Source organism: Hemibagrus wyckioides, linkage group LG09 (genome assembly GCF_019097595.1).
Source record: "Hemibagrus wyckioides isolate EC202008001 linkage group LG09, SWU_Hwy_1.0, whole genome shotgun sequence".
Taxonomy (NCBI): domain Eukaryota; kingdom Metazoa; phylum Chordata; class Actinopteri; order Siluriformes; family Bagridae; genus Hemibagrus; species Hemibagrus wyckioides.
The window spans coordinates 17568241-17589905 of record NC_080718.1 but is presented as its reverse complement, the minus strand read 5'-3'; the positions used below and the strand labels follow the sequence as shown (position 1 = coordinate 17589905).

The 21665-nt window shown below is 38.3% G+C and overlaps 2 protein-coding genes across 2 annotated transcripts; both read left to right on the top strand.

Moving 5' to 3' along the window:
* The first annotated feature begins 718 nt into the window (after positions 1-718).
* On the top strand, positions 719-8370 carry adpgk2 (ADP-dependent glucokinase 2). The gene is made up of 6 exons (XM_058399878.1): positions 719-985; positions 1939-2098; positions 3670-3860; positions 4079-4175; positions 6328-6464; positions 7193-8370. Exons 1-6 carry the CDS (start codon positions 796-798, stop codon positions 7861-7863), a joined length of 1446 nt encoding a protein of 481 aa, XP_058255861.1. The 5' UTR covers positions 719-795; the 3' UTR covers positions 7864-8370.
* Positions 8371-12562: 4192 nt separating this feature from the next.
* psma3 (proteasome 20S subunit alpha 3) lies at positions 12563-21351 on the top strand. The gene is made up of 11 exons (XM_058399962.1): positions 12563-12721; positions 13325-13407; positions 13496-13619; positions 15391-15492; positions 15816-15889; positions 16015-16087; positions 16163-16228; positions 18260-18306; positions 20835-20902; positions 20988-21052; positions 21146-21351. Exons 1-11 carry the CDS (start codon positions 12701-12703, stop codon positions 21188-21190), a joined length of 768 nt encoding a protein of 255 aa, XP_058255945.1. The 5' UTR covers positions 12563-12700; the 3' UTR covers positions 21191-21351.
* Positions 21352-21665: the final 314 nt, after the last annotated feature.

Here is a 21665-nt window from a genome sequence, read left to right as displayed (position 1 = left end):
CAGCAGCTTAAGCTCGGCAAAAAACTGGACCATGCGACAGAATAATGATTCCAAGTACACCAGAAAATCGACATGTGAATATACACTATATTGGCAAATATTGGGACATCTGCCTTTACATGCATGTGAATGTAATATGGAGTTGTCCCACCCTTTGCAGCTATAACAACCTCAACTCTTTTGGGAAGAAGGCTTTCCACAAGGTTTAGGAGTGTGTTTATGGGAATTTTTGACCATTCCACTAGAAGCGCATTTGTGAGGTCAGACACTGATGTTGGACGAGAAGGTCTGGCTCGCAATTCATCCCAAAGGTGATCTATCAGTTTGAGGTCAGGATCTCTGTGCAGTTCCTCCACACCAAACTCGCTCATCCATGTCTTTATGGACTTTGCTTTGTGCACTGGTGTGCAGTCATGTTGAAACAGGAAGGGGTCACCAAACAGTTCCCACAAAGAGCAGGAAATTGTCCAAAATGTCTTGGTATGCTGAAGTGTTAAGAGTTCCTTTCACTGGAACTAAGGGGCCAAGCCCAACCCCTGAAAACAACACCTGAATTCAATGATTTGGAGGGGTGTCCCAATATAGTGTATAAAGGAAGAACAAAATAATAAAGTCAACACACACACACACACACTTTTATTCTGACGACCATTTTGAATCATTCAGACCCGGATATGACGCAGCACATTTTGTTCACTGGTTGAGGCTCGCTCGACTCCGCCCCCTCCCTGTGCTTTGCTGTCGTCTCTCAGCTGGCCAGCTTCATTAATAGTGGAGTTTCAGGGTTGGAGTGCAATGGCTGTGGAGTTGCGCTCTAGTGTAAAATATGGCACCGTTTTGTCTTTCACCGTGCTTCTGCTCGCCTACTGGTTCCGCTCCCCTCAGTCGGTGCTGGACGATCGGCTGGGAGCTGTGCTGTCCTCTTTACTCCGCGCTGAACGGAAAGTGGGAATGAATAACATCGCCAGACCCAGAGTGGCCATAGGTAACTACAGTTTCCTCAACACTTCACTACTGTTGCTCCTCTGCTGTTCCCATGCTTTTATCTAACATCTAAGCATGCATTTTCATTTCTGTTCACATAACCCATCCTGTTTAGTTATCCAGATAAGTTTAAGAAGCCAAACCCCTCGGCTGTTTGTGTTGACGTGAGCAGCACGCGCACTCTTCATCCCCCTGCTCTATTTCCCGGAGAGGATTATTTTACACATTCTCAGCACTCTCACCCATTCACCACTTTACTCTCCTATCACTTTACATGCTTTTTTTTTTTATATGTAACTACTGTAGTTTTAATTATGGTTAAAACTGTAATTATTCAGAGGCTTTGACCTAATTAAAACGTCTGATCCAGTCTTTATTAGTGGGTAATCAGCATGCTTTCTATGATCTGATGTCATCATCAACCTTGCACTTTACACACAAAGGGTTTTAAAGACGACTCCCTGATAAAAGACGGATTATTTCATTGATCTGAAGCTTATGGTTTAGCTGAGGGTTGCCATATATTTTTGATTTAAAAAAAAAAAAAAATCCAAAGTCCAAATCTTTTAGCTTTAAATTAGACCACAGGTTCTCGTCCCTGCTTCATGAGTACATGCATGCAAATGACTTGTTGTGTTTGCTCTGATTGTGTTAGAGCAGAAAATGTACTCCCCGGTCAGGGTTTCGGATCCTAGAACAACAAAACTGTTGCCTTATTGTGGCCATGTGCTTTGCTGGATAGTCAGGTTCGAAGATTAGGCAGCTGTGAGATTAGATCAGTTTAAAAAGGCCATTATGGTGAAAGATAATCGTTATTGTTTGCGTGTGCCACATTTACTAATATGCCCTATGTGTAAATGCTTAACGCAGCAGAAGCGATGTAGGCAGCAGAGCCAGTTGATGTCAGTAATGTCTGCTATCTCGGGTGTCATCTCTCACTCCTTTAATTATCAGGGTTCGGGGGCTGTGTGGACATTATTGTGGATGGTGTGACATTGCTGAACAAGATTGGACTGCAGCCAACTGATCAGCCTCTGCATCACGACTACATTGAGAATGCGGAACAGCTCGCTCAGAGTTTTGCCTACTTTTTTGCACCGGGAGCAGCTTCTGAGTAAGTGTGTTATGATTCTGTATGTGTGAACAGACTTTCAGGTTGTTTTCTGCAGCGGGGTGAACCTACTTCTACCGCAGACCTGCTTTTCTACCACAGTACTCAAATATCAGGAGTGTGCAAATGCCTGTCATTGTAAGGGGAGTCTCCAAGACTTAAACAGTCCTCTCATAGATCTTTGCTCTTATTCTTATAGGATAATTTATGAAATTGCTCCTGATGTACCTGAATAACCAGTCTTCTTCATAATCTGACTGATTGTTATATCACACATTGCCTTCATGAGTTTGAAATGTGTACAGTGTAGTAAAACAAGCTCTTCCTGAAAGCTTGACTCACTCATTTGATTTATATATAGTGTATATTGTTTACCACATTCTTTGAACATTAAGCTACAGTGCAAGTGTAAGTACATATACACCAGCCCATTTATGCAGTTATTCAATCAGCCAATCACATGGCTGTGACACAGTTCTTAACCTCATGAAGATACAGCTTCAGATAACATTCACACCCATCTAAATGCAGTAGGGGAAAATGTGACTGACTGTGCAATGGATGTTGCTGGTTTGAGTATTTTAGAAATTGCTGACCTCGTGGGATTTATACACAGAGAATCTAGAAGAAAAAAATCCTGTGTGTGAAGAGTGTGCAGAGTTGTTGATGAGAGATATCAGAGGAGAATCACGCATACACATCAGCCCATTTATGCAGTTTTTCAATCAGCCAGGGGACTGCTGTGGATAAAACCCCTTGTAGACTATCAAGCCGTCTTTGAACTGCCGTTGCCTCAGTCAGCTTTCGGCAGGAAGGAATTAGTGCTGTCAGTGACTAACTCAGAAACCACACTGACCCTATTAGTTCCTCAGGAGCTCTTGGTTGCACAATTCTTCATGACTAAACTGTAGAAGAAAGGACATTTGTCAACATTTACATTATTTACTGTCCAGTGTCACCCAAATGAGGATAGGTTCCCTTCTGAGCCTGGTTCCTCTCAAGGTTTCTTCCTCATATCATCTCATGGAGTTTTTCCTCACCACTGTCACCTCAGGCTTGCTCATTAGGGATAAAATAGTAACTTAACTTTAAACCTTATAATTTTCAATGTTTCTATGCTTCTGTAAAGTTGCTTTGAGACAATGTCCATTGCAAAAAGCGCTATACAAATAAACTGAATTGAATTGAGTATGACCAGACTGGTCTAAGCTGACAGGAGGTCCATAATAACATCAAGTAATCACTCTTTACAACTATGGTGAGCAGAAAAGCAACTCAGAATGCACAACACTCCTGGCAGCCATTCAGTTTCTAAAGACCCTTTGTCTAATAAGATTTCCTTAAACGCTTCTCATTACATTTAAGTTCACATACGCTTAAATTTTTAGGTTGTTGAACAGTTAGTGTCCAGTAAGGGTAGTTCATAGATGGAATACAGGTATATGTGATGCAGACTAAAGATGATTGCAAGTGCTTTTATTATTATTATTATTATTATTATTATTATTATTATTATTATTATTATTACTACTACTTAATTTCTTCTTTTCTTTTCATTCCTGCTTGTCTTGTAGGAGGCTGGTGGTGAACGACACACTCTTCAGTCAGCTGGTGGAGGCCTCTCGAGAGTTGCCAGGAAACCGCTGGTCAGTTGGAGGTAATGCACCGGTGATGGCAGGCAGGATGGCCAGCGAGGGCTGTGATGTGCTACTTGGTGGCAGCTTCAGCCCTGACTTTAATGACTACCTCTCTGAACATATCACAGGTCAGATTCCACCACTGCCTTAATTTTCATCTCCATATTATGAAAATTTCTTTGGTTTCATTCTCTGCTGTTGGTATGTAGTGAATAAAGCTTAAATGGCTGTGTTCCCTCAGTTATATGTATGTACTCGTTTGAAATGACTGTCACTACAGTTAAACAGACTGTTTTGCCATCCTGAAGTCTAGTTGTTTTGTGATAATTTTGCCTTCTCTTTGTAGTGGCAGGTAACACAGTGGAGGAACCAGATATTCATCTGATCCTGGAGTATCCCTCTGGGGCAACATGGGGGCCGTACACCTCCCGAAGAGCAAACAGGTCAGCACGCCTATAGCCTTTGCAGTTGTTTCACAGTCTTATACTGATTAACTGGATATTTTTTTAACGGAGGTGGCAAGTGCTCATTTGGTCAGTTTATTTGTGGCTGAAGAGTAAGTATGTGTTAGTGTTTAAGGCTGATATCTGTGTAGAAAGGTTAGAAATTCAGGTTGGTGGTTAGAAATTCAGAATAGCTTGCTAGGGTTGCTTTCCTGGCATGTGAATATATTTTGAATAACCAGGCTGATTTTATTTGGGCTGGTGTTTGCAAAACAGGTTATGTAAACTACTTTGCACGAATGCTGCAGCAAATCTAATTTTGGAGTGGCATTCATCCTCCTTCTAATTCTCTGTTAGTCATAAATATTGACGCACTCATTGTCTGATAATCTGGGTGTTTAATGTTGCACCAAAATACACATTAAGGTACTTTAAGTCACCATTAGGGGAAATATGGATATTGGAAGATATTTTGAATTAAAATAGTTGTGGAAAAAGGCATATAGCGTTTTAGAAAAATTTTGATTTGTGTTCTTTAAAATTTTTAGGGTCTTGGTTTGTGTAGTGGAACATGGGTAGGAAGTAATGCTTTATAAATACATAATTGAGAAAATACAATATATGATTAAGATGAAGATAGTTTGCAGTGTGTGCATGACCTAAATGAGAGTGTAATTAAAGCATGTTTAAAAAAAAAAAACTACTAAGCTGTCACGTAAGGTTTTATAGATTGAAGGCTTTCTTAAATGTTTATGCACAACAGTGATAACAGTGGTGAAGATGCACCTTTTACACCTGGAGAATCAATGCCTAAAACAAAGACTATTCGTCTTATCCGCTAATGACCGTAGATGTTCCACGGCACAACCTCAGGCGTGCTTTGAGTCTACTGGAAAAAAAGGGAGAAGAAAGGTGTCAAATAGACTAATTTGAATGAAATGGTTGAATGATAAATGAGCTCTAGGTCATCACTGTCTCACTTGAATTTGGCCCCAGTTTGAATAACTCGATCTAGTTGTGTTTCATTTGTGAATGAAGCTGTTTTTGAACGAACATTTTTAACTGAGCAAATCGCTCTTGTTCACCTCCATGTACTCATATTTCTTGTTCACAAAAATGCTTGGCAGCTTTTTCCTGCTTTGTATACACAGAGGGTGTCCAGGCTTCTACAGAAAGGTGGTGTGGATGCCAGTGTTCATTCAAACCATGCAGAAGCCACACCTCATAGTATAACTTAGAAAGCTAGCTCAACTAATTAAACTTGTGGTATAAGGTGTGGCTCCTGCTCTATTGGAAGGAAAACCTGCACTCATACCATCTATTGTTACAGATAAGATTGGGCATCCTGTGGGCTGTGAAGGAGCATGTGATTGGTTGGACATATTAAAAGAATATGCCTCTTACTGATGAGACTTAGTGTTGAGTCTAAACGAGAGCGGTACTAATTCTGTACAAACTGGGACATACTTCATATTCAGGACAAACTGAAGGAAATAGTTTGTGAATAATCTGATCGAGCTGAGATCGTATAAAAGAGACAATTCAGGAAGAGGAAGAAGGCTTTATTATCACCTCGTATACATTATAGCACAGTGAAATTCTTTTCTTCTCATATCCCAGCTGAGGAAGTTGGGTTCAGGGCGCACTTGGAGCCCAACAGTGGCAGCTTAGCGGTTCTGGGCCTGACTTTCAGGTTAACAACCTCCATTAACCACTTGAGCCACCAGAGAATTCTTTATTTGTCACATATGCATTACAGCACTGTAAAATTCTTTCTTTGCATACTTTGAAAGTTGGGGTCGGAGCTCAAGGGTTAGCCATTATACAACACCCCTGGAGCAGTGAGGGCCCAACAGTAACAGCTTGAACCCTGACCTTCCAATCTGATCAACAACCCAGAGCCTTAACCACTTGAGCCACCACTGCTCTAGTCAAAATATTCAAATCATTAAAATCACCACAAACTTTGATTAGCATGTGTTCATCACCATCAGTGCTCACACATGAAAAACGGAAAACTGCCATGACAAATTATTAAACATAACATTGTTTGTGTCCATTTAAGGAGGTTTATTTTATTACTTTGGGAAGGATCACTGCTCATATCAGCTAATCTGTTTCTTTGATTGTGAAACCTGGTTCTTGTATGCAGGTATATTGTCCACAGTGATGACCACAACCCATACTTAGACTCGATTGAAGAGTTTGACAAGAAGCTGCAGAGCTTTGAGCCTGACCTGCTGGTGGTGGGAGGCCTTCAGATGATGGACAACTTTCCATTCAAGCAAGGTGGGCTCAGTGGATTCACATATAATCATAACACATAGTTAGAAAGGATAGAGAATGCCTCAAACACATCACAGTTTATATTTAATAACAAGTCTCTTGAAGGCTATAAGATTTTTCTGTATTTATTTTCCTAGTTTGCAGCCATTCTTCAGCTTGTATTGGCAAATATTTGTCATTCAGAAGTAAATCCAAGAGAAGCCAATTCATGCTTTTGTAATGTTTATGCTTTAGTAAGTTTGAGTAGAACTGAATACTGATTTTTCATATTTATAGTCAGTGCTGCTTGGTGTGAATGTATGGTACACATGGTCCTGTGTAATCCTTTAGCTAGCATGGGAAACATTTTTCTGTTGATTTTGTGCTTTACCTTTTTTGCCCTGGAGCAAAAGCAGGCTTAGCTAAACTTACACACTCCCTCACACACATGCCATACTGCTGATGTCTGGGTTGAACTAATTCAGGAGGTCTAGCGATGTGCTCAAGATAAAAGAATGTGTGTTATATGCTGAGAATAAAACCTGGGCATGTAACTTTTTTTATTTTTTGTGGCTTTAGTTTTTGTATTTTATGAAGCATATAAGTTCCTGCAGATTCTCAGATCATGCTTTACAGGTAAAAATATTACCAGCTGTTACTTTTATGTGATTGGTATGTATTGTGTCAGAGTTTTTCTTCAGCATTTATGAGTCATGGGGTCAGACTTAAGCTGATGATGAACTCTTTTCCAGGAGAGCGTGAGGCTCTGCTGAATCGCCTGGCTCATCTGCTGTCTTCAGCTTCACCTCAGACCAACGTGCATTTTGAAATGGCCAGCTTTGTTGATGAGGCTCTGATGTCTAACCTGCTAGAGCTTGTGCTTCCTCATGCTGATTCTCTGGGCATGAACGAACAGGAACTGCCTAACCTGTTGAGCCTTTTTCGTGGCAGCACTGTGACCGTGCTGTCAGACCCCAACCCTCGTGTGGCCACCGTGTTGGACCAGATGCGCGAGCTTTACCGCATTGTGAATCTCAGGCACAGGCAGACCGGCCGCGGTCGAGCCCTCACCAGGCTACACGTTCACACTCTGGCCTTCCAGGCGATGATTGTCACGCACGGCTCTCAGTGGAAGAACACCATGTCAGCCACGGCCAAGGCCTCACTCACCGCCAACCGGCACGTGTGCGGCTCAGCCGACATCGACCCCAGCAAGGCACGCCTCATCTTGGACGAATCATTCTCTGTAAGCAGGAGGGAAGGAAGCCAGAGAATTCCCCTCCAGGAATCCCGGCCTGTTTCCTGCTGGGCCGAGGACGAATATGAGATCTGTGTGGCTCCCGTGCTCGTGTGCACTGAGGTGTATCAGACTGCCGGGGGAGGAGACAACATCTCTGCTGCTGGCCTCGTGCTTCAGATCTAACAGAGCAGAAGGGAAGTGAACTCTGAATCGCTAGCCCCATTGTGCAAACATCCCACATATATGAAGACTTTTATGTTAAGCTATAGTCTTACAAATCAAGTGCAACATTATTGTTGGATTCCGAAATTCTACAGTTCATTCTGTCTTTGTTTTGGTTGCGTGCATATGAAACCTTCAGATGTGTGTTTAATTTAGTGCCAGAGCATTTGCATATCTCTGGGGCCAGTCATCTCTTACTTATTCACCAAAATGCTGGAAACTTTAAAGGGGATTGGTTTAAACCCTTTATCTATAGTCACCAAGAATTAAAAGATTTTTTAAAAATTATTTTAGTTTTTAGTCCTCCTTTTAATGGAGACTTTTTGTTCTTAATTGAATTTGCCACAACATACCTATAACCAATGCTTTGCATTGCTGCATATACTATTTGACCACTTGCAAAAAAAGACTCTTACTTCACATCTGTTCTTTGCTTCTCAGCATTTTGTCTTTTTTTTTTTTTTTTTTTTAATCACATAAACGTTTCCTTTTATACCTGATTTGAGGCGATGACGAAGTACAGCCAAACCTTTCCTCCTTTTTTTTCTTTCTCTTTTATATCAGTTTGTGTTGATTTTTATTGAACTTTCACAGCAAAGCCACTCATCTTCCATGAACATTTACTTCATCTTAAAAATCTCAAGAAATGCCTAGAAAAGAGGTCACAGCATTGAGATTCCTTGGTCACCGCATGGGGAACTTTGTGGAATGGCAAAAGTTCTAGTTATTAATTCCATAGTTCTGGTTAATTTACAGAAATGTTAATTGAGCAGAGCATGTCAGGGTTTCATGGGTCTTCATCCTTGTAGCTTCTTTCAGTCCCTTCAGAATGAACCAATTATCTACCTACCTCCTGTGCCTATGGAAGAATTTGTTGCTACTTGATCTCTATGAAATCTGTTGACTGATACCTGGATTGATGCATGGACGAGGGTGATTTTGTTTTTTTCTTGTTACCCTCCTGTATGAGGCACAACTGAGTGGTGTTCTATCCTGTGAGCACTATCAGAAATGTTTTCAGACACTTAGCTGCTGATAGCCCAACGTGTCTCAGGGATTAGCCGAGCGTTGCTATTTTGGATTCAAGCAGCTAAGTGGCAGACTGGATGAGGTTAGTTTCAGCCTTACTATTATTGAGACCACATGCTCAGAAGTAGGAGTATTTTGTATTGCATGAAGTAAAAAAAGAAATGCAGCGGGAAATCAGTTTTTGAGTTGTTATATGTATAATTCTATACATATTCAGATGGTCGTAAGTTCGTAAAATGGTCGTAAAAAAATGCACACAATGATTGATGTTCCTGGATGAAATGTAGCGTAGTAATGAGCCATACTTGAGTGCAAGTAAACATATCTGTTCTCTGTCTGGTGTGGCAGTGCACATACTGCACTTTTTACCTGTTCTGTTTTTATATTTCTGTACCACGTTTGATGAATGAATAATCCTAGGTTACAAGTGAAGATGTGTTTCTGATATGTGCTCCTTTTTATTCTTATGTAATTAAAACTTGCATCCCATTTCTGACTGCTTTTCTGACATTTTGTTGTTTTTTTGTGTTGAGAAATATTGCACACAGCATTGAAACCTCCCGAACAGTGCAGAGTATGGGTAAAAGAGTTCCTCTTTAACAACACTGACACCACTAAACACTCCACAGTGATCAGAACATATTTGTTTTATTGTGTGAGCTGTTAGTTATCACCTAAGCAAGGCCTTACATTGAAATAGATAAATACACAATAACCGTAGATGTCACTGTAATAGCTGAGATTACTGTAGTAATAATTACATGGTTATTCACTTTGACTTGGTGAATAAGGATAATCCTATCAGCTTTGTGTATAATTAAAACTCAAATAATTGATATTTACTGACTGTAATAAGAATTTAAAACCATTTATTTGGCAGAAATAGCTTTGGAGTGAAACAAAACCTGAATTTTGAACACTTTATGTAAGGACAGCAGATGAACTTTGTTCCTGAATGAGAATGAAAGGTTTATAATATTTCAACAAAATATAAAGCTAATTCATTCATTCACGCTTCCATTTTCAGGAACTGCTTTAATCTGTACAGGTTCATCTTGCATTAGGCGTTCTATCCCTGGAAAACTGGCATTGTGGTGGGAGCACACTGACAACCTATCTAGGGTATAAAGAAAATCTGTTAAATATTGTACAGACACTGAGGATCACACTGGAGACCCTGGAGCTGTGAAGCAGATATAAAGTTTCAGTGCTTGTTTTCAGGTATGAGTATCAGCGTCAGTACTTCCCAAAAACTCTGTACTGGTATCCATTTAAGTTTGATGAAATATTTTGCAGTCTAATCTATACCTAGATTTTTTTTTCTCCTGAATCCTGGTTGCAGATTGGTGATGAACACCATCAGTAATTACTTCCTTTTTAAATTAGTAATGTAGGATCAAGATTTATCCAGGATATAGTTTAAAAATATGATATACACTACATGGCCAAAAGTATGTGGACACCCTTCTGTGACTTGATATCTCAAAGACTTGGCATCCAGCTATCTTTAATAAAATATCTTAATTTAGTCTATCCTACTACTTCAAATCTTCTAATCTAATCTACTTAAACAATTCTCAACAACGTATGCAAGTGCAAGGTTTATAAGTGTGTGTGTGTGTGTAAACAGCAAGTATACTCTAGTAGGAATGTATGCTATTGTACTAGAATGCAATGTTTAATGTCACTTATATAAACTGTGAGCTACTGTGTAACCAAATACAAGTTCTTTGTCAACATACATGGCCATTTAAGCCTGATTCTGTTTCTTTGATGGTATAACAGCCTTTGTGTGTGAACTCTAGAGACTGTTGTGTGTGAAAAGCCCAGGAGATCAGCAGTTTCTGAAATACTCAAGCCCATCTGACACCAACAACCATACCATGCTTAAAGTCACACTTAAAGAGATCACACTCTCCCTCATTCTGATGTTCGATGAGAACATTAATTAGAGCTCTTGGTATTATAGCTGATCAGATAACTGCATGAATGTGTCCCTGTATGAAAGTATTCCTGTTAAAGTGGGCGGATATTGTATCTGCTTCAGGTTTTTGACACAAATTGTTTATATATATAATTTTTTAAAAATATATAATTCGTATTATAAATAAACTTTATTACATTTCAGGTGTTTATTCAAAAAGAGTTCTACGGTGGCCAAGAAACAAAATATCAAATCAGAAAACAAAATAACAAATCAGAAAATAAAAATAACCAATCTGTAAACAAAATAAATCAGAAAATAAAAATAGCCAATCTGTAAACAAAATAAATCAGAAAATAAAAATAACAAATCTGTAAACAAAATAAATCAGAAAATAAAAATAACCAATCTGTAAACAAAATAAATCAGAAAATAAAAACAACAAATCTGTAAACAAAATAAATCAGAAAATAAAAATAACAAATCTGTAAACAAAATAAATCAGAAAATAAAAACAACAAATCTGTAAACAAAATAAATCAGAAAATAAAAACAACAAATCTGTAAACAAAATAAATCAGAAAATAAAAATAACAAATCTGTAAACAAAATAAATCAGAAAATAAAATAACAAATCTGTAAACAAAATAAATCAGAAAATAAAATAACAAATCTGTAAACAAATGGAACTCTTAACTCTGATTGGACGAGACATCTGTCACTCAAGATACCCAGATGTACAGCTTGCTGCGGCAGTAGAAAGTTGAATCATGTGTATATGAACACAGCTCTGCTCTTATAGCATATATATATTATATATATTATATTATATTGTTATATTTTGTACCCTAATTTGGGTTTTTTAGTATTTTTGTTATATTCTTTCCTATTTTATCTATTACCTGTGTTTGTGGATACTGCTGGAAACTGTGAATTTCCCTTTGGGATGAATAAAGTATCTATCTATCTGATCCCGAAGGAAATTCCAGATATTCAGCAGCAATAGAGACAGTAAGACAAGACAGGTTGTGAATTGCACACTGTACATCTTACAAATATTCGGTATACACAGGGTAATATGCTAACTGTCCAGACGTTACAGGTGCAGTGCTAAGAACAAAAACTACAAGATATTTAAGAAGCAAATAAATACAGCATATAAATCACAATAAAAAAAAAAAAAAGATTTAAAGTGAACGCAGAACTCCACACATGTACAAGAAATAAAGTTAAATACACAATTAACTTGAGTTTATATCTTGAGTGACAGATGTCTCGTCCAATCAGCGTTAAGAATTCCATTCACAATCTATACCAGAGACTTTTTCTTTTTTAATTATTATTTATTGAACCAAGAACAAATACAAACACAGAACAGCAGGGGGCTTAAAAAACATAACATATAAGGGTACAAACAGGCAACAACAGCAAAGGGGCACAAATAATTAATTAAATAAATAAAAGTCCAATGTCATAACACTCACGGAGCCGTAGTATTTTTTTTTTAAAGCTTTTGCTATTTTCTAAAAATTGTGTGCTTTCATTATTGGTTTATTATTAGTAAATGTGCATTTATGAATATAGAATTTAGCAAATATAAATATGAATCTAAAATTTATTACAAAATATTTGTCACTCTCCTCTTCCGTCGTATCCCGTGAAGCGAGTGTCACATGACTGGGGCATTGTAACTACGTCGTGATTGGTTGATATTGCGTCCAATCAGAGGCGTCCTTATTGCGCGGTACCTCGTTCAGTCAGGAATTGCCGCTAACGTTAGCAGATGCTATAGTTAGCTAGGAGGTGATTTTTCTGCTAAACTCAAGTGTACAGGTGTAGAGTAAAATGAGTTCTATTGGGACCGGGGTGAGTTTATATTCAGTGTTCGTCTCTGTTTATTTAACTGCTTCAGTTTTGTAATATATCGAGTGTGATCTTTAACGAAGGCTCAGGTGTTTGTAGCTGCGCTGCTCTCACACCGCACTGGAGCACATTCTGAGGGACTTCCTCAAGTGCAAAATGGAGCTTATGTTGGTTTAGTAGTTAGAGTCAGAATGTAGGAATAATACTCTGATGAGTTATTTAATGAAGGTTCAGGCCTCTAGTTGAAGTCAGGACTTTATTTTCGGTTATGTCTCTGCTGAGTCACTGCATGCTAACAATGAATAACAAGCTAAACTCCCAGCTCAAATGACACAGCGTTAGCTAAGTGGCTAACAAAAGTGAAAGTAGTCGTCTTTTTCCTCTTAAGGCAAATAAATGCTTGCTTTCGTGTTAGTGACATAATAAATGATCATATTAATGAATAATAAATCAATACATGTGCTATATTTGTATGTTATGAACCATCTATTAGTTCTGCTGTTATGCCTTAATGAACACTTCTATGATCTATCTATCTATCTATCTATCTATCTATCTATCTATCTATCTATCTATCTATCTATCTATTCATTCATCTCAATCTAGTATGACTTGTCTGCCTCCACTTTTTCGCCGGATGGCAGGGTGTTTCAAGTAGAGTATGCCATGAAAGCAGTTGAAAATAGCAGGTAAGTGCCATTTTTTTCTGTTCACCTTTCTAAATGTTTCTGTCGCATATATGTACAACATGTTGAAGTTCTTTGCTTGTTCCTGTAGCACAGCCATTGGAATCCGCTGCAAAGATGGAGTAGTGTTCGGTGTGGAGAAGTTGGTGCTGTCCAAACTGTATGAGGAAGGCTCCAACAAGCGTATCTTCAACATCGATCGTCATGTTGGCATGGTGCGTGATTATATCCATAATATAAAGTGTTGTATTTGTTCAAAAAACAAAGGAAAGGGTAACAGTTGTGGTGGGATTGTGGCACAGATCAGGCATGACATTATGAGCAAGTGAATAAGACTGATGAGCTCCTCATCATGGCACCTGTTAGTGGGTGGGGTATAATAGGCAGCAAGGAAACATATTGACGACTGGATCAGAGCATCTCCAAAACTGCAGCTCTTGTGGATTGTTCCCGGTCTGCAATGGTCAGTATCTGTCAAAAGTGGTCCAAGGAAGGAACAGTGGTGAACCGGCGACAGGGTCATGGGCAGCCAAGGCTCACTGATGCACATGAGGAGCAAAGGCTGGCCCGTGTGGTCCAATCTAACAGACAAGTTACTGCTGCTGTACCACCTACCTAAGCATTGTTGCAGACCATCTACACCCTTTCATGGAAATGGTATTACCTGATGGCTGTGGCCTCTTTTATCAGGATAATGTGTCGTGCCACAAAGCAAACAATGGTTCAGGAATGGTTCGATGAGCACAACAATGAGTTTGAGGTGTTGACTTGGCCTTCAAATTTCTCAGATCTCAATCCAATCAAACATCTGTGGGATGTGCTGGATAAACAGCACATCTTCAGGGATCTAGTGAAGTCCATGCTTTGATGGGTCAGGGCTGTTTTAGCAGCAAAAGGGGCACCAACATAAGATTAGGCAGGTGGTCATAATGTTATGGCTGGTCATTGTACTCACCAAACCACTTTAATAGGTACACCTGTACCCTCATTCATGCAGTTCACTAGTCAGCCATTCACTTGACCGAAGAGTTACTCCTGTGTTTGTAGCACAGTTGTGGGTAACAGATGTGCTAAGGTGAGATTCCTGTGCTTGGCTTACAGGACTGGAACCTGATGTAGACTGCTGTTTTTACCCATCTACCTCAGTGTTTAGCAAGTTCTGAGCTGCTTTTCTGTTCACCAAAATGTTGTGTAACCTCACCCAACAACACTTCCACCCATAGATCTACTGCTTACTGTATGTTTTGTTGTTTTTTTTGGGTGGCACCATTCTGTGTAAACTCTAGAAACTGGTGTGTGTGTGTGTGTGTGTGTGTGTGTGAAAAACCCACATCAGCAGTTTCTGAAATAGTCAAAGCATCCTATAAGGCACCAACAACCATGCCATGCTTATAGTCACAGAGATCACATTAAGATGTTTGCTGGAAACATTAACTTGATCTGTATCTGCATGTTTTTATGCATTGTGTTGCTGACACATGATTGGTTTATTAGATAACTGCGTGAAGGTGCACAGATGTTCCTAATAAATTGGAAAGTGAGTGAATATGCTTCAGGTTTCTAACAGAAATTGTTGTGATTTTACCAGAATAGACGAGTTAATATTAATGCTCTGGTTCCAATACATTATATCTATAGTAACAAACTATAGTGAAGCTAGATAATAAGATTTGTTTAATGTTTAAGTTTGTTTAATGTTTATGGAAGGAGTCTCCAGTGTCGGCTCTTTATAAAAAATCAGATGTAAAGCTGAAGGACTTGGTGATTTTCTGTAACAAGCTCTACAAACTATGGATAAAATTTGTGTTCTTTAGAAAATTATAATTAGTCTGTTTTGGTATAAGAAGAAAAAATGTTTTCATTGTCAGTGTTTATAGCTGTTAAGTCTTTCATCCTCACTATTATGTGTATATATATATAATTTTTTTTCTTTAAGATTAATGCTTTAATATAAGATGTGAACATCACTCTCCACTCTGTCTTTAGGCTGTGGCAGGGCTGCTCGCAGATGCTAGATCTCTTGCTGAGGTTGCAAGAGAAGAAGCATCCAACTTCCGCTCCAACTATGGCCATGATATCCCTCTGAAGGTAAGAGTGAAGGCTGTGATGGTTAAACATGGTCCATTATTATTATGTACAAGGCAGTGCAGTCAATATTTCCCTAGTATTATATAGTTTAAAAATATCTGGACAATCATTTTTAGTTGTGGTAATTATAGTACAAGTGAGGAGTATACTTTGCATAATGCTTTTAAATATATTATTATTATTATTACATATATTGAATAAATATTATTACAAAAATCCTGTACAAATCCTTGCTTTATTCATTCATAACTGTTTTATTTGCAAATAATGATTGTGCTTTTGGTCATTAATTTTCTTGTGATTTCTCTTTCCTTTTCAAAAAGCATCTATCAGACAGAGTCGCCATGTATGTCCACGCCTACACGTTATACAGCGCTGTACGCCCGTTTGGGTGCAGGTAGGTCAAATGAATGCAAAACAGGATTATCGTGCAACAATACCAATACACTTGTAGATGTTTTTTTATGTTTAATAAAATATTTGATATATGAAGAGGACATTTTCTGTCATTTCTGATTCTAGTTTCATCCTTGGCTCTTATGATGAAGATGAGGGCCCCCAGCTGTACATGGTCGACCCATCAGGGATTTCATATGTAAGATGGTGTCAGTTTTGCTTCATTATGTGCTTTATCTTAATACAAGTATTAACATTATGTCACTGTTTCTAGGGTTACTGGGGTTGTGCCATTGGAAAAGCCAAACAAGCTGCAAAAACAGAAATTGAGAAGCTTCAGGTAGGTTTCCACTGATCTGAGATCATGTGAATCCTCCATTCTTATTCATCAAAGTATAATACATAGACTATAATGATGCATATGAAAGAATAATGTGTGTGCATAGAAACAAGCACTGAAATGACATCTAGATGATTTCACATCCAAAATTTTCAAGAAACGAGCAATGATCTGAACTGATTACTCAGCTTCAGCTGCATGGAAACGAGATCATGGGCACCTTCTATGCAAGTAGCCATGTGACTTCTACTTATAGCTAGTAGGGATGCAACAATATAGTTAGTCCACTGCTCAGTATGTACCTCAGTTTTTTGGTTTGGTTCTGATGGCCCAGGTTGTGTGTGGTTTTTATTTTATTTTTTTAATATGTATTCCATTCTTATGTTTTTTAATATGTGCTAAACAATGCAGTAAATGCAGTTTTTTTTTATTCCAAAACTATTTCTTTATTTTACTTACAAGCAAAAAATACCTCTTCAATTTATTGTTATTAATATTTATATCAGTAACACCCATCAGGCATAACATTATGAGCACTGACAGGTAAAGTGAATAACACTAATTATCTAATCATGGCACCTGTTAGTGGGTGGGATATATTAGCAGCAAGTGAACATTTTGTCCTCAAAGTTGATGTTAGAAGCAGGAAAAATGGGCAGTCGTAAGGATTTGAGCGAGTTTGACAAAGACCAAGGGCTAGACGACTGGATCAGAGCATCTCTAAAACTGCAGCTCTTGTGGGGTGTTCCCGGTCTGCAGTGGTCAGTATCTATCAAAAGTGGTCTTTTGAAAGGAACAGCGGTGAACCAGCGACAGGGTCATGGGCAGCCAAGGCTCATTGATGTAGGGAGAGAAGGCTGGCCTGTGTGATCTGATCTAACAGACGTGCTACTGTTGCTCAAATTGATGAAGTTAATGCTGCTTCTGATAGAAAGGTGTCAGAATACACAGTGCATGACAGGTCAGGGCTGGTTTTGCAGCAAAAGGGGGACCAACGCAATATTAGGCAGGCGGTCATAATGTTATGCCTGGTTGGTGTATATTCAATTTATACACAATGCAGGTGTATTGTGTGATAAAATGAAGGTATAAAAATATATGTATATAAAAAAATAACGTTTCTAAAAGAAAGTGAAGTTCAACTGTAGGTAGTGATAGCAAGAATCTGTGTCACGGCCACTTGAATAGGCGATATGTGTAAAACAGTACTTATGTTCCATTATATTCCAAAATGTCCCCAGACCACAGATTTGAAAGACATTGCTTCCTCATATTGCCTTTCTTCACTATTTGCCATGTTGAATCTATGATATCGAACACCAGCAAAATTCCCCCAGTTTCAGTGCATACTGATTGGATGTTTACTTACAAGGAGGCATTTCCTCATGCTTGTGCATGGACTCAGACACACGCACACACACAACCCGTTTGGAGAGAAATATGAGACATGTAATGCATTGAAGCTCTATGTAAAACCAAAAATACCACAATTCATAAGCACATATTGAACCATGGATGCTGTACTGAACAGTTCAATATTATATTGAGAATTGTGGCATCCCAAATAGCTAGGATTTATTCATTTTTCGATTTGAATAAGACAGATTTCATTAAAGCTTCATTAATGTATATAGGTGTCCATTTGCACTTCATTAAGTGTTTCATGGTGTCTCTTGTGCTTATATTTAACTGAGTTATTAATGATCCCGGGTTGTGCCTAAATTTTAGTACAAGGTTCCTGTGTGCATAATTGTGTGTTGGTGCTACTCTACTTATTACACTTGACAATGTTGCTTTTGATGATTTAACTCCTAAACAAGGATTTTATGGTTGTTAAATGGTTATGCTCAAATTTACACATACACAAATTTGATTGTACAGATTATAAGGACACACACACACTTTCTGATCAGCTCTACTGCTGAGAAATAAGAAGCAGCATGCCAGGATAACTGAATGTAATTGGCTCTCGTTGGACATATAAAATGCTGAAGATGAAGCTAATCCTTTATGTCCTCCTAATTTATACAGATGAAAGAAATGACCTGCCGAGAATTGGTGAAAGAAGTTGCAAAGATGTAAGTACAATCTATAGCTATATTAGAGTTTAATAGCTAGACTGCATTCTATACAGAAAGAAACCTTTAGGTTGTCGTACTTGTACTGAACCTCTCTATCTGCACATTTTCCTGAAAACTTCATAAAAACAAAGAAAATGCCAAGACATGCTGCACTATCCTGCAATTTTATTTACATGATGTTTTATATGTATATACACTATTGCCAAAAGTTTTGGGACACCCCTCCAAATCCATAAATTCAGGGGTTGGACTTGCCCCCCCCACTTCCAATGAAAGGAACTCTTAACGCTTCAGCGTACCAAGACATTTTGGACAATTTCATGCTCCCAACTCTGGGATGGAATAGAGTGGAGACTGTGAGCCAGGACTTCATGTCCATCATCATTGCCTGATCTCACAAATGTGCTTCTAGAGGAATGGTCAAAAATTCACAAACACACTCCTAAACCTTGTGGAAAGCCTTCCCAGAAAAGTTGAAGCTGTTATAGCTGCAAAGGGCCATTAAGCCTCATGTCTCTGTTTTGGAGTGGCTCACAGTGTCTGCTCTAATTTATCCCAAAGGTGTTCTATCAGGTTGAGGTCAGGACTCTGTGAAGTTCCTCCACACCAAACCTGATCATCCATGTCTTTATGGACTTTGCTTTGTGCACTGGTGTGTAGTTATGTTGGAACAGGAAGGGGTCATCCCCAAACTGTTCCCACAAAGTTTGGATCAAGAAATTGTCCAAAATGTCTTGGTATGGTGAAGCATTACGAGTTCCTTTTACTGGAACTAAGGGGCCAAGCCTGAATACAATCATATGGAGTGGTGTCTTTTGGCAATATAGTGTTTCTGCATAAATTTTGTTTTATTACTTGTTGGAGTCACTAATATTAGATTTTGATGGTTATTGGATGATTATTCCATGATTATTTGAGTGCAGTTTAATTACTGGTTCTGAATTACCCTGTACCCTGCATATTTTAGTTCTTTTCCCAGCTGTAACAGTGCTTATCATCTGTACAGTGCAACATGGATGACTTATTAGCAAATTACAAATTCATAGATAATGTGTCTGATTCCCATTACATTGAAGCTTAGAAGAAGAAAAAAAACGAATTAATTAATTCGATGTTTTATTTAACTTGCTGTTACTCATCAACGATTTAATGTTTTAGTGCTTCCAAAGGAAGAAAATTTTCAGAAACGAGTTGCACTTTGTCTTTAGATGAAATTTAAATGGTCTGCTGTGAACATAGTATAAGGGTGTAGTGCACCATTGTTATACCCTCTGTAGTGAGCAAACATAAGACAATCATGTAGCAGTTGGCTTTGACCAATCAAACGTTTCCTCCTCTCTAACTCCACCTGTTTATTCTGGCTCAACTTGCAAGGACCTGAATAAGCAGAACAAGGTTCAGTGTTATTTCCATAATAACAATAAAATGGACAATGGTTAATTTACTGAGCCATGTGCTGCTGCACCGTCTGGTGGAACAGACTATAGCTGTTGACTGTTATTTAACCCTTTAAGCAAATATGGCAGCTTGATCACATCAGCTCTTTACAGCCAGATGTAATACAGCAATTAGGCATAAGATTATGACCACCTGCCTAATATTTTTTTTTTTGTGAACAATTGTTTTATTAAGGAAATAGTTCAGTATTACACAAAATACAACACATCAATTTAGGCTACCACCTGCCTAATATTGTGTTGGTCCCCCTTTTGCTGCCAAAATAGCCCTGACCCATCAAAACATGGACTCCACTAGATCCCTGAAGGTGTGCTGTGGTATCTGGCACCAAGATGTTGGCAGCAGATCCTTTAGGTCCTGTGAGTTGTGATGCGGGGCCACACCATGCAATATACAGGACTTAAAGGATACTTTTAATAGATACTGACCATCAGTGTTATTCACTTCATCTGTCTTCATAATGTTATGCCTGATCGGTGTATATGAGGATACAGTATATTGTAGACTCGGGTAGTTCTTTCTTACATTCAGTTGTCTTAAATTATCTCTTTACAAGGATATGACTTTAGTTCGGTCACAAAGATGACGACGACTTGTACCTGTTAAAAAAACAAAAACGTTTAAGAGCAGCACAAAGATCCAGTGGAGTATTATACTACATAAAGGCTGAATCACACATGATTTCCTGTTGATTTGTTTGCTTGCTACTTACATCTTAAAACTCATGCAGTGCACTGTACACCCAATGGAACACATATCAGATGATGTCACATTACAAGTGACCAAAAAGAAAATAAGTTGTTTGTTTAATATCACTTTGGATGCATGCTTTGTTACAAAAGTGACACATTAACTTGAGGAAAAGTATGGTAAGCACTTTTATCACAATTAAACAGCTGTATGTTGGTTAAATAAACATAGGTCTTAGGACATTACATTTATTATTTTGACTTTTGTCAGAAAATTGGAATAATAACTTAAATGATAAGCAAGCAACAAGTACTGGTGAAAACCCAGTCATTATTTCTGATTATGAAATGATTTATGAGTTTCTTCTGTTTTTACAGCATCTACATTGTACATGATGAGGTGAAGGACAAAGCCTTTGAATTGGAGCTGAGCTGGGTCGGAGAAGGTAGCAAAGACTCATTTGTTTTAAAGAGAAAAGTAAACATTCCACATGCATTAAAATGTCTTACTGAATTTATCCCTCATTTCAGTCACAAAAGGAAGGCATGAGCTGGTTCCAAAAGATATCAAAGAGGAGGCTGAGAAATACGCTAAAGTAAGTCCTTCAGCAGTAAGCTCTGGGTCTCAGGTTTGTCTCTAGTTTTTCTTGCATAATCCCTGACTTTTTTTTTTTTTTTCCTTCTTCCAGGATTCATTGGAGGAAGACGACGACTCTGATGAGGATAATATGTAACCCACTTGACCTGACAACAGTATAATCCAGTAGACTCATTTTACATGCACCTGACAGACCCCAACTTTACTTTTATATGTTTTCTAATAATTGAAACCTGTGTATGTATGTTTAACATCAAAAATAAATGAATGAAAGTTATTAAAGGTTGTTCTGCTTTATATCAAGTTGGCACACATATTTAACTAGAATATATGAACCCAAAATTGAAACAAAGCATCAGGTCCAATAAAGCCTCACTGTCTTTTCTCTGTGAACAAACAGAAGTCTGTAGTAGTAGTAGTAGTACACTGCAAGGACTTGAACCTTGTGCTGAACTTCAGCAGTGCCGGCCACCAGTGTAAGGAACTGCAGAGCAGCTGTTTGTTGATTTAAATCCAATCATTACACCGAGATTAGTTTCAGTAAATTCCATTCTTTAGCTCTTAAAACTAAAACAAAATTCTAACATAAAGGTGAAACCAGATCGTAGTAA